This window comes from Vespa velutina, chromosome 14 (assembly GCF_912470025.1).
Source record: "Vespa velutina chromosome 14, iVesVel2.1, whole genome shotgun sequence".
Lineage (NCBI taxonomy): Eukaryota > Metazoa > Arthropoda > Insecta > Hymenoptera > Vespidae > Vespa > Vespa velutina.
The window spans coordinates 3,044,838-3,057,612 of NC_062201.1; the positions used below are offsets into that span (position 1 = coordinate 3,044,838).

Sequence of the window (12,775 nt, forward strand, 5' to 3'; positions counted from 1 at the left end):
TGTTGTACATCAATACCACGTGCCAATAAATCAGTTGTAATAAGAACACGAGATGAACCAGTTCGAAACTGTCTCATAATAAGATCTCTTTCTTTTTGATCCATATCTCCATGCATCGCAGAAACCGTGAAATCACGGTGATGCATATTATCCGTCAACCAATCGACCTTACGCCGTGTGTTACAAAAGATAACAGCCTGAGTAATACTCAGTGTATCGTATAGATCACATAAGGTCTCCAATTTCCATTCTTCACGTTCAACGAAAACGAAGAATTGTTTAATACCCTCCAACGTCAATTCTTCTTTCTTCACCAAGATTCGAACTGGATTTCGCATAAAACATTTGGATACATCCAATACATCTGCTGGCATTGTAGCAGATAATAATATAACCTGGAAAAAAAAAGAATGTTTTTTTTTTTTTTTTTTTAAGCATAAATTTATAAATGTACACGCATCAAATATATACCCCAAGTATATGTGCGTTATCATTTTTAGATAATATATACTTTTGAGAAAGCATTATATATATAATTGTCATTTGGATGAGACACTGCGACATCATACGTGACATATGCAAGATTAATAAAATGTTGGAAAATCATGTTACTTTTTGATACGTATAAATATATATATGAATTATTATAATTCATATTTTTGTATAGGGCGTTTTAATCATATTTTGAATAAAAATAATACCACGTTATTATTCCTAATATTTAAGTTATATCAATGTAATAGAAAGATCTCAAAGAAGAAATGAAATGTATCAAAAATCTTTACGATGTACCCCTAATCCAAGATACCACTAATATAACGCACCTGTATTTTATAATACATTTATAAACTTGACTATAATAATGTATGGCTATACTGCAACTTTTCGTCTTGTATGATTTGTTGACTTGTCCAAAAGACATTTTCTAATAATTGAAATAAAGTCAACAATTAGAAGACTATATTTATATAACTCTGGTCTTGGTTGCGAACAACGTTTGAACGTACCTGCACTTCTTGGGGTAATAACTTGAATACATCATGAATTTGATCTTTAAAACCACGCGAGAGCATCTCATCTGCTTCATCCAGAACAAACAGTTTAATGCTACCAGCCCTCAATGCTCGTCGACTGATCATATCATAAACTCTGCCTGGTGTACCGACGACTACATGAACACCTTGATCCAATTTTCTCATATCTTCGCGTACATTGGTGCCGCCAATACATGCGTGACATTCTGCATGCATAAAATCTCCCAAAGCGATAACAACTTTTTGAATCTATAGAAAGAGAGAGAGAGAGAGAGAAAGAGAGAGAAAAAATAAATAACAATCAACATTACATATTGTTTTACATTATATTTTATATATAAAATATTTTTTTTTTTTTATTTATTCTTTTTCTTTATTAATCGAAAATATATATATATATATATATATATATATATATGCGAACTCACTTGTTGTGCAAGTTCTCGAGTTGGAGCCAATATCAATGCCTGACACTCTTTAATATTTGTATCGATTTGTTGAAGAATAGATATAGAGAACGTAGCAGTTTTTCCAGTTCCTATAGATCATAATTAAAAATTTTTTTCTTATTATTAACAATCTGTTAATATAATCTTAAAAAAAATTCTTATACAATATATATATCTTTTACCTGACTGGGCTTGAGCAATAACATCGTGTCCCCTAATACATGGTAGGATGGCACGTTGTTGTATAGCGGATGGTTTTTCAAAGCCATAAGCATAAATACCACGCAAAAGTTCTTCTTTAAGGTTCATTTCATCGAAATTGTCCACAACCTAATTAATTAATAGAATTATATAATGTATTTATAAATCTCTATAATTTTTTTTTTTCCTTTTTATATAAAACAGCTTATATGTACTGATCATAATACTTTTCTATATCCATTAATTTATATATAATAGAATGATAAAACTTACAACTTCCCAGTTAGATTCAATGATCCCATCGGGCTCCATGCCTGGAGGCCCATTATATGCAGGTGGTTCACTTTCGCTGGGTCCATTTTTGGAGTCTCCTGACCATTGTTCATCATTCCTACAATTTAAATACAATTAACAGCTTGTATATATAATAATGAACTATGATATAAGTCATGTTAACATCAATTGATATAATTATTATTGTCAGGATATAATTCAATAAGAGAAATCATTGTTGGTACTAAATAGTTGAAAAAAAAAAGAAAAGAGAAAAAAAGAAAAGGAAAAAAAGTATGTAGAAAACAAATGGTCAAATTAATCAAGAATTATCTAAGTAAATATATTTTGATACAAATAACACATCTTATACATCAATAATATTTAATATTCTTAAAATATTCTCTCAATAACAAAGGCATAAAATTACAAAATGTTTCTCATACATATTTCCTCAAAAAAACAAAAAACAAAAAAAAAAAAAAAAAAAAAAAAAAGAAGAAGAAGAAAAAAGAAAAAAGAGATATTGATTATAAAGTATCTGTAATACAAATTGAAAATGATCTATTTAAAAAGTGATATATAATATATAATGTAAGAAAAGAAGAAAAGAAGAAAAAAAAATCTATATGCATTCTTAATTATATATATATATATAAAAAAAAAAAAAAAAAAAAAAAAAAAAAAAAAAAAAGAGCTGACCTACTGAGAATAAAGAAGACAACGTAATATGTAAATTCAATGTAATTTCTTAGAATATAAATGAAAAATCATATGTAAAAAAGAAAATGGGAAAGAAAAACAAATATTTGATGATCACTTGATGGCTGCTGCTGCACTGACAGTGACTCACGCGTACGTATGACTAAGGAATGGTCGACATTTTATCACAACTCACGCAAACTCAAATCGTTTCATTTTTGTACTCAATGAATAACCTAAATCGAATAAATAATTGTATCCTTATCGGACGGCCATTAGATCAAAATATAAATTTTCTTATGTAAAGCTAATGAAAAATTAATGAATAAAACTAATAATGAGTGTTGTACACGTCGTGCGGCACGCGGAAATTTTCTAAGAAAAATCACGACCATTTGGATATATCGAAAATTCGTCGATAGATATCCCATCGAATATTTATGTCGTTATAGGAAACGATCGTATCGTATTTGGCATTAGAAGAACGAAATCGATGAATAGGAAAAATACGAGTTAATATTGCAAACAATGTGACAAAAACGAATGCACGCCATGTTGTCAGTCTCGTGGCTCTCGTGCATTCGTCGTTTGCCGCACTATTTTTCGTAAATGTAATCCGAACGAATGCCGTTATATCGTCTATACCACGAGATCGACAATAATTCGTAATAAAGGAAGATTTTCTATGGTAGAAAATTTCTTATGATTAACGCGATTATATATGAAAAATCGAACTTACCTTCGTTCAGATGTATGCGACATGTTCCACTCACGGTAGGTCGACGGAAAGGACGAGTTCCTATTGCGTCACAAGGAATATTCTTGTGAACGCCGCACAATGGCGCTGCGAACGGTTCAAAGAAAATTGACAAATTTTTACAATAACACCTAAACCTTTTAACACTTGTATTATGATCTAAGTTTTTTTTCTAACTATTAATTTCCTTCTATTCCGTATGTATTTATTCTTCCGTGTCTCGATGATTTTTCATATTATTTTTCTTCTACGGCGGACACTGCGCGCAGAGGGGAAGTTACGTCGATTACCCAGCGTACCTAGCGCCAATTTCGGAAGATGTCTGTTTGGTGCGAACAGTGAAACAAGATCATACAAATATGTATGTTTATTCTTTAAAAATTTTTTTTTCTTTTTTTCCCTCTTCTTTTTTCTTTTTTTTTTTTTCCCAATTAACTTTTATAAATCAACGTTTCTATCAATTTAATATTATCCATTAATATTTGTCCGTGAGATAGGTTATTTGGTTAACTTTAGATTTTTCTTTTTCTTTTCTTTCTTTCTTTTTTTTTTTTTTTTTTTTTTTTAAATTTTTACTTTCATACGACGACCGTCGCGCCTTAATATCAATTTAAATACAAGAATAACTAAATTACGATACTGCAAATGTTATTTTCATTTTAATCGAGTTCACAGTCTGTTTCTTCCAATTAATTTAAAAGGTAATCACGTTTATTTTGTCATTTAATATACGAAATAATCGAATTTTAACGAAAAGTTTATAATATATATTATGTTTAAAATTATTTACTTTTGTTCATTTTAATATTAACCAAGATTCTTTTTCTTTTATAACATTATATCATCTTACAATTTAAAATATCTAATATATTAAATGTAACAATTCGATGAATGAATATTTAAAAAGACATTCTTAATCTTAATTCTTTATTTATTTGTACATATTGGATTTTTGTTATATCACTTTGCAAAAGTATATAACATTTTCCTTCATGAATATCAAATATAATAATTAACAATATAATAATGATATATTTAATGATTTAACATTTGAAAATCTTTAACATCTTTTTATACAACCATTGAAATGAAAAAATACTTCCTCTCTTTCACAGAACTTTAGGCAAACATCTATTGCACTGATATGGTAATTCGCTGTTACTTATACACATTTTATTGCAAGACTATATTATTTATAAAAATATGTCCAATTTTCTTATGTATATGGCTGTATATACATATATATATATCTATATATATATATATGTGTGTATGTGTGTGTATAATAATGTACATAAATCAGATTTTTGATATAAAATAGTTATAACACAATATAGAGTATTGTGAGTATTTAGATTTTTGCATTATATACAAACACCTATCACATCGTCCTGCACATTCCATATTTTACATATTTTAAATATTTAGATTTACATATTAATATATATATATATATATATGTATGTATTAATAATCAAATATATATTCTCTAATCATATTTTCAACATTTTCTATATATGATACATTATTATAGATTTATTTTCAGTCAACAATATCTTATATATAATATCTAAATCATAAAATATATAATCTATATAATATAATCTATAATCATCTGCATTTTCAAATTAAATATATATATATATATATATATATATATATATATATATATAAATAAAACTGTAATGCATTTTTATAAATCTTTACATAAATGCACAACCGAGTATAAAGAATAATACTGCGATTGGAAAAATAACATACACACCCATTCGTGGGTGACAAACTGATATTAATAAACTAATCTCATCTGGATCAAGATCTATACCATCTTTAGTTGGTATTTCCACGATTACTCTATCAGGTGACATCAGATCTAATGAAAACGAGCACTCTGTTTGATTTATACAAGATTTAGTAACATTTTCATATTGAAAAGTTGGCTTATAGATATCAAATAGTGCATGTATATCGTTTGAAACAAAGTCATTATCACTATAAAAAATATAATAATAATATCCATCCTCTACAACATCGTGTTTCGTTTCCATATGTTTTCCATTAACTAAATAATCAACATTAATACATTTATCAGAAGGTTCAAATTCTTTTGTCAAAAGAATTGAACCTTCATAACAATTAAATAAACCATTTTCAAAACTGGATACAGATGATGCTTCATTAGAATTAATTGTATTTTTATCAGCATTTCCACCATGCTTGATACCTTGATCAAGTAATGAAGGTGGTTTCATAAGTTCTTGATTTCTCTTTACTCTAACATTAACTAACTTATTTTCTAATTTTTCATCTAAATCATTTTCTAGATTGTCATTATCATCATGTTCCATATTTAATTCCATTTTCAGCCTTTCAATTACATTTTTATGATTTACCATTTGTTTTTGATTATGTATATTCATTTTTGAATCTTCCCTTCTTATACTTTCACTTTCGTCCTGTATAATAGTTGATTTCCTTTTTAATTCTTTTTCTTCTTTCAACGTTCTCACTTGTCTATTAAATGTTTTATTAAACCATCGTTTAGATCTAATTTTTTCAATAAATTCATGATCCTTCGTTTCCTCCAACGTTACAGGTACTTCCATTGTATCATTTTGAGTTTCTTTCATATTATTAACTAAAAAATGATTCAAATGCATAGATTTATTTATAGTTGCCAAAAATTTCTCCCGATTAATTTCATTGAGATTATCTATCGTCTGTTCATTGTATGTATCATTAGAACTTTGTTTTGTATTATCTTTTTTGATAGGATCGTTAGTTTCCTGATTCATGTCTTCAACAGAATTGATTTCTTTCATATGCGTTTCGAATGTAATTTTAACTTGATCCGCATCTGGTAGGAACATATCCGTTATACGTTCTTTGTTTTCATTTTGCTCCAATATCTCACAAGTACGTAAATTACGTTCACCTTTAACAACTAAAATAGAAGCTCCTTGGAACCTAAATATCGATAATATTTTGTATGAGAATAACCATAATATATCTCATTATGAATATTGTTTAAATATCATCAAAATTTATTATACTTCTAATTATATATTTACCTTGAGCATACAGAAAGTAATACTGTAGCACCTTTGAGCAGATAAAATCCCCAATATTCGAATGTATCATCTGGTAAATTCATACTCTTCTTTAATCGTATATGTTTTTTATATGATGCTATCTCAGGTCTATGTGACATTTGGAACGCATTAAATGTTGCATTCATTTGTAAAGTATGTTCCTAATAACAATACAAAAGGAATATAAAATTAAGGGTATACTTTTTTTTTATTAACAAAAAGAAGAAAAAAAAAAAGAAAAGAAAAAATTAATTTCATCAAAGTATATTAACGTGCTAGGATATATAAAAGGTATATATATATATATATATATATATTAATTGTTACAAATATAATACAAAGGGTTTCATAAAGTACATGCAAAAGAAAAATATAAAAGTCCGAATCTTAGATGCAACATAGTTCTTACAGAACAAAATATTGTTGATATTCCATCATTGACCTCCAAAATATCAGACTCTGTAACAGCGTATGCTACATTAGCATAAAAACTGTGTCGCAGATAGAGAGGGATTAGAATAAGCATCGATGGTAGTACGGTTGTCAGTGTACAAAAAACTAATACTCTTTTGATACCATGCATTTTTGTGTTGGGCCTATAAATATGAAAGGTACAATTAAAAAAAATTAGTATCTAAAGTTGTCATTGTGTTAGAAACATTCTTTCTATCTTAAATAGGAAGAAGATAAACGAAAAAGAAAAAGAAAGAAAGAAAGAAAGAAAAACCCCGCAAAAAAAAAAAAAAAGAATTAGACAAATAAACATAAATTTTAATAAATTGTACATATGCGCAAATACGCTGCATGCACGTGATCGTATCTATGATACACACACACACACACACACACATATATATATATATACGTGTGTATTTATGTTATTACAATATAATTTACACATGTAAACGCATATGTACATAAACATAAAGTGACATTTATATATTTATATATATACATATATATATATGGATATATATATATATATATATATATCCATATATATATATGTATATATATAAATATATATATATATATATACATTTAGTAAATTTATAACACACTACCGTATTTATTAACACAAAGTTGTAATTAGAAGAAAAACCAGTTTTTTTAATAGTTATTAAAAACGTAATGTTATTTGAGAGAGAATTATTTCTTTGTGGAAACATGTGTGCGACGCTTTACACACACAGTAATTGACTATTGTACGTTAATAGCATGCGCAAGAAAAAGGCACCGATTAATGACTGCGAATGTTTGTAAATGTAAACAATATATGTACATTCTTTTGAAAACATACTTTTCTTCTTATATAGCTACAGTGACTGGTAAATTCTCCTTCCACTCATCATTTTATCACATTTAAAACGTATTATTTCTGAATCTTTATTGGATGACATCTTATCTCTTCGTGTCATGATATTGACTAAAAAAATATTTAAGCAATTGACCATATATGCATTTCACTTATCTCTTCTTCTCTATGCATTGAATGTGCATTATAAAGAGATGACCTTGCTTGATGCTTTCTAAATCTGTACATTTATAAGAGTGTATAGTATTCATATTAGTAGAGAGTTAAAAATATTTTATTTTCTTTTTCTTTTTTAATATTATCAAGTATTTATATATTATCTATAAGAATTCTCACTCTTTCTCTCTCTCTCTCTCTCTTTATATATATACATATACATATAAACATAATTCAAGAAGTTTTATTATATATACATACGTATAATAAGATAGTTATGAAATTAAATGAAATTAATTATATAATTAATAGTTTGTTTTTTTTTTTTTTTCTTTTTTTTTTTAACTAATTACGTTGATATAATGCTAAACATATTTAAGTTAGCATGTACAATTAAGTAATATTACTATCAATAATTATATTTTATTATTAAGAATTAAAAGATATCAAGCATGCATTTTATTTGCACAATTGGTCATGAACTAATCATTTAATATGTTTGACCGATAATTGAAATTTCGACTGCCATCTAGTAACAGAAGATATGAACTAATTTTAAGAACTTTGCTTAGGCGATAAACTGCATTTGTATACTATACATATATGTATATATATATGCATCTAAATTATTTGAAATCTTTTAACGCTAGATGACACTAGAAGACATAGTTTTGGTATCACATGTGTATATATATATATATATATATATATATATATATATATATGAAACATTAAAAAAATATTCTTTATTAATATATAGGTATATAATAATTATTTATATATAAATTTATAAAGATTTTTTTATTTATTATATGTATTATTAAATCGTTGCATTAGATGAATCGATAAAATTCAATTAACAAAATTTCATGAATTATTTTATACGTATATTTGATTTTAAACAATATTTATATTAAACATTAATATAATTGAAATGTATTTCAAAAGTTCGAAATGAAAATATAAAATTTTCTAATATTCTAATAAAATGAATGTGGCAGATGCGATAGATCAAAGAATAAAATTCTTTTATCGATAGAAGATATAAAGATCCATCGATCCTTCCTAGGACTGCTTTAAATATCGCGTGCCGTAGAATAAATTGTCCAGAAATTTTAAAGCCATGCTGCGTGGGATTAGACGATACAATAGGCTACCCAGTTACAAATCACCAGGTACCAGTTACCAGTTATATCGCTTCTGTCGCTTAACTTATGGTTTAAAGCTCAGCCATAAAACGTCACAGAAGGATGTTTAAGAATATCAAATTATTTTTACTTATGAAATCGATTTCTCGATGATATTTATTACAACTTCATTTTCTCGATAAATACACGTTGCATAAAGATCATGTATTTGTCTTTTTTTTTTTTTTTTTTTTTTTTTTTTACAATATACATATATACATTGAAATGTAAATATTTACGAGGATCGATTAAAACAATCTATGTAATTATATCGAGTATTAATTATACGAAATTTTCAACAATGATAAAATTATTTCAAACTCATAAAACTAACTTAAAGTTAAATACAATTATTGTATAATCATATAACTTTTTATTGATATCAAGAATGAACAAAGTACTTTCACATGAGACAAATATGTCGCATATAAATATAGATATGACGTATATGTTAACGACAACAATCGAATTTTCGTGCTTTTTTTACTTTACGAGTGGTTTCGCATGAAAAAAAGGAGAAAGGAAAATGCTTTTCTCTTTCCTTTTTCTTTTTTTCTTTTGGAATAAAAGGAAATAAAAGAAAAGGAAAGAGAAAGGAAAAAGAGCAAAAAGAAAAGAAAAGCTATATTATAAAAGTAAAGAAAACGTGACACACAGAAAGCGTGAATGTTGTAAACCGACCGCTAGAGTGGATTTGTAAGCGCGTGTAAGAAGTAGCATTAGTGTTGAAAATTTTCTGTGAAATCACGTATTCGATTCCGCGGACAAACGAGAGCAGGTCGGGTCCGATGAGGTATTAAAGGCTCGAAAAAAAGTGTGGGAGGGGAGGAGGGCAAGAAGGAGAGGGCGGAAGAGGTCGAAGGAGACAACAAGGAGAAGAGAAACTCTCTCTCTCTCTCTCTCTTTAAGATCCCAGTGAACATAAATGTACCGTAGCCCCATACATCACGAGCAGTCTTCCTTTACCTCCTCTTTTCAGGAAGCAATACAATGCTGCTACTACTGCTCTCCACCATTATAGAAGGTGATCCGAGCGTGTGCTTCACTGCATTGGTGCATTGAACACGAACTTGCTATTGTGTCGGTGATTTCGAAACGAGAGAGAGAGAGAGAGAGAGAGAGAGAGAGAGAGAGAGAGAGAGAGAGAAGGAAGAGAAGGAAAAATCTTCGTTTTAACGAAAGGAATCTTTTACCGAGGTCTTCATTAGAAGAACCTATCGTATGTATAAAATATTTTTTTTTGCGGCGTGTTGTTACTCTTGATAAAAAAAGATAAAGAGAGATAAAGAAGGATACTAATTGATTTTTTTTCACTTCTCTTTATGTTTGTTTCCTTCTTTTTTTTTTATTTTTTTTAATTTTTTTTTCTTTTTTTTTTTTTTTTTAATATACACACGCGTGTATCCGAGATTGTGACTACGATGTTTCACTTTGACGGGTATATTTGTCACGTGGAAGGTTATTTCGTTAGAAAGGTATTTTCGTTAGATATAATATATTAGGTATCGCAGTCAAGGATGAAAAATTCGATTTACCATGGTAACCCAAAATTTTTCAATGTTGAAAGGTCAGAAATTATCCATGCCGACAAATATTATTTTCACGCATCTTTCGTATCGCATACCGAGAAGAATTTCAACTTAACCATTCGAGATTTCCCGTGATATTTTACTATTTCGATTAGGATGTTGTCCCTCTTGAAAAAAAGATAAGGAGTATTGTAATATACAATGAATGATGCGATTTATCATGGTATATAAAGAAAAGATCCTTCTAATCGTTTGAAAGAAATAAGGATATTATATCCAAGACGACAAATAACAGATTATTTTCTTTGATCTTTACGCTATAGTGTATCGAGATTAAAAAAGATTCTTAATGATTTTTAATTTTACATTAAAAATTTCGTTGTCATTAATTTACTTTTAATTTTATTATTAATATTATTATATTAATTATTTTTAATTTTACATTAAAAGTTTCGTTGTCAAGGATGAAAAATTCGATTTACCATGGCAAAAGAAAAATGAAAAACTCCGAGAAAAAAGAAAAAAAGAAAAGAGAAAGAGAAAATAGAATATTTTTGAGGGAAAAGAAAAAAAATTGAATTTTTCAATTGTCGAAATCATCGATAATTTTTTCAAAATCAACAAATATTATTATTATTATTATTATTATTATTATAATTTTTTCGTTTTTTCCTTTAGCGTACAAATATATAGAGACGAATATATATAGGAGGATACATTCGTTTATCCATTTCTTCGGCGTAATTTAAGATCGAATCGGTCGGAAAACTTGGGATGAATTTTTTTTCCTTTCTCTTTTCTTTCCTTTCCTTCATCCTTTATTTTTTTTTTTTTTTTTGTAGGCGTAACTCTTCTTTCGACGCCTCTCTCTCTTTCTTTCTTTTTTTTTTTTTTTTTTTCTTTATTATCAATTCTCCTCGTTTCCCTTTTTCCAATTTTCACGGTGGATTGCGGATTGTGGATCGTGTCCGATGTATTTATCCTTTAAGGACAAGACGTGTATTGGTACGTTTAATTCTTGCGGTTTAATATAATTTCTCTTAGAACGTTATCATCGTTGTTGTTGCCATCTTCTTCTGGATCTTGTTCGTATTTCTTTTTCTTTAAGGTTGTCGACCGACGCCACTCTTCCCTTTCCTCCTTCCTCCTCTCCCTCACTTCCAGCTTACCACCCTACTTCCCATTCCCTTCCCTCATTCCATCCCTCACCTCCCCCTTTAAATCTTCTACCATTAAGGTTTCCTCTCTTCTCGCGCGTAAGCGACGAGCGACGTAATTAGCACCAGTTCAATCCTTTGTGTTATTCACGGAGCGTCGAGAACAAGATGATTACCGGCTCTCTCTCTCTCTCTCTTTCTCTCTCTTTTTTTCTCTCTCTCTCTCTCTCTCTCTTTCTCTCTCTTTTTTTCTCTCTCTCTCTCTCTTTTTCTCTCTTTCTTTCTTTCTCTTTCTCGCGCTCTCTATGGGGCCTTTGCCAGGCGTTGCCAGCCTGTTCGAAAATGAAAAATCGTGCCAACCCACCCCTCCCGTTTCTTTTGGTATCTGCCTTTTGTCCTTTGAGAAGACCGAACTCGCTCAGACCTAGGCCCCCTACGAACGCGTTTCTTCTTTCTATAGTAAAATATATCGTTCCTTGTTATTTCCACTTTCTACGAGAAGAATTTAACTAGAATTTGAAAAGGTGATATATATATATATATATATATATATATATATATTCTTTATATTCTTTCTTGATGAATTAGTAACGTCGTATATTAAAAATATATCCATACATAGGTATATATTTCAGATAGGATAGTGTTCACATAAGTTTGATCTATGTAATGTATTATTACGATATGTCTATATAATTTCATTTTTGTATATCTATAATATAACGTGTAAAGTTTTGCAGGAAGAAAAGTTTCTATGGAAATTAACGGTGTTATTAATAAGTTGGCTTGATTGAGACAACTCATCCAATCTTCGATCTCTATCGGTCGGCAGATTCGATCATTCTCTCATGTAATAATCATCGTTCGTTCGGGATAGAAACGGTCAGGTTACGGGACGTGCAAAAGGTGCACCGTGGAAGGCG

The 12,775-nt window shown here is 28.5% G+C and overlaps 2 protein-coding genes across 5 annotated transcripts in view; both read right to left on the minus strand.

The window, feature by feature from the left end:
* LOC124954023 (eukaryotic initiation factor 4A-I) overlaps positions 1-3,520 on the minus strand; it is a 6,575-nt gene extending 3,055 nt beyond the window's left edge. For both annotated transcript variants that reach the window (XM_047506225.1, XM_047506226.1), the window contains exons 1-6: positions 3,399-3,520; positions 1,958-2,075; positions 1,666-1,813; positions 1,463-1,572; positions 1,008-1,283; positions 1-395 (exon numbers count right to left, since the gene is read on the minus strand). The exon at positions 1-395 is cut by the window's left edge and continues 57 nt beyond it. In XM_047506225.1, the coding sequence (XP_047362181.1) occupies positions 1-395; positions 1,008-1,283; positions 1,463-1,572; positions 1,666-1,813; positions 1,958-2,075; positions 3,399-3,421 (1,070 nt within the window). In that variant the 5' untranslated portion in view covers positions 3,422-3,520. The remainder of the gene's footprint in view (positions 396-1,007; positions 1,284-1,462; positions 1,573-1,665; positions 1,814-1,957; positions 2,076-3,398) is intronic.
* A 1,561-nt stretch (positions 3,521-5,081) lies between these two features.
* LOC124954089 (protein PFC0760c) lies at positions 5,082-8,212 on the minus strand. Of its 3 annotated transcripts, none has more exons than XM_047506439.1 (4): positions 7,809-8,211; positions 6,918-7,104; positions 6,488-6,669; positions 5,082-6,383 (listed from the first exon to the last, which is right to left on the minus strand). In XM_047506439.1, exons 2-4 carry the CDS (start codon positions 7,089-7,091, stop codon positions 5,120-5,122), a joined length of 1,620 nt encoding a protein of 539 aa, XP_047362395.1. In that variant the 5' UTR covers positions 7,092-7,104; positions 7,809-8,211; the 3' UTR covers positions 5,082-5,119. The 3 variants fall into 3 exon arrangements, with proteins under 3 accessions (XP_047362395.1, XP_047362396.1, XP_047362397.1); XM_047506440.1 differs by lacking the exon at positions 7,809-8,211 and adding an exon at positions 7,573-7,783; XM_047506441.1 differs by lacking the exon at positions 6,918-7,104 and having other exon boundaries at positions 7,809-8,212.
* Positions 8,213-12,775: the final 4,563 nt, after the last annotated feature.

Excerpts from the sequence above, each read along its gene's own strand:
- LOC124954089 (XM_047506439.1), bottom strand. The coding sequence starts at position 7,091 with ATGCATGGTATCAAAAGAGTATTAGTTTTTTGTACACTGACAACCGTA. Across the intron at positions 6,670-6,917 it reads TATCAACAATATTTTGTTCT|GAACATACTTTACAAATGAA; the intron begins GTAAGAACTATG and ends TATTGTTATTAG. Across the intron at positions 6,384-6,487 it reads TTACTTTCTGTATGCTCAAG|GTTCCAAGGAGCTTCTATTT; the intron begins GTAAATATATAA and ends ATCGATATTTAG.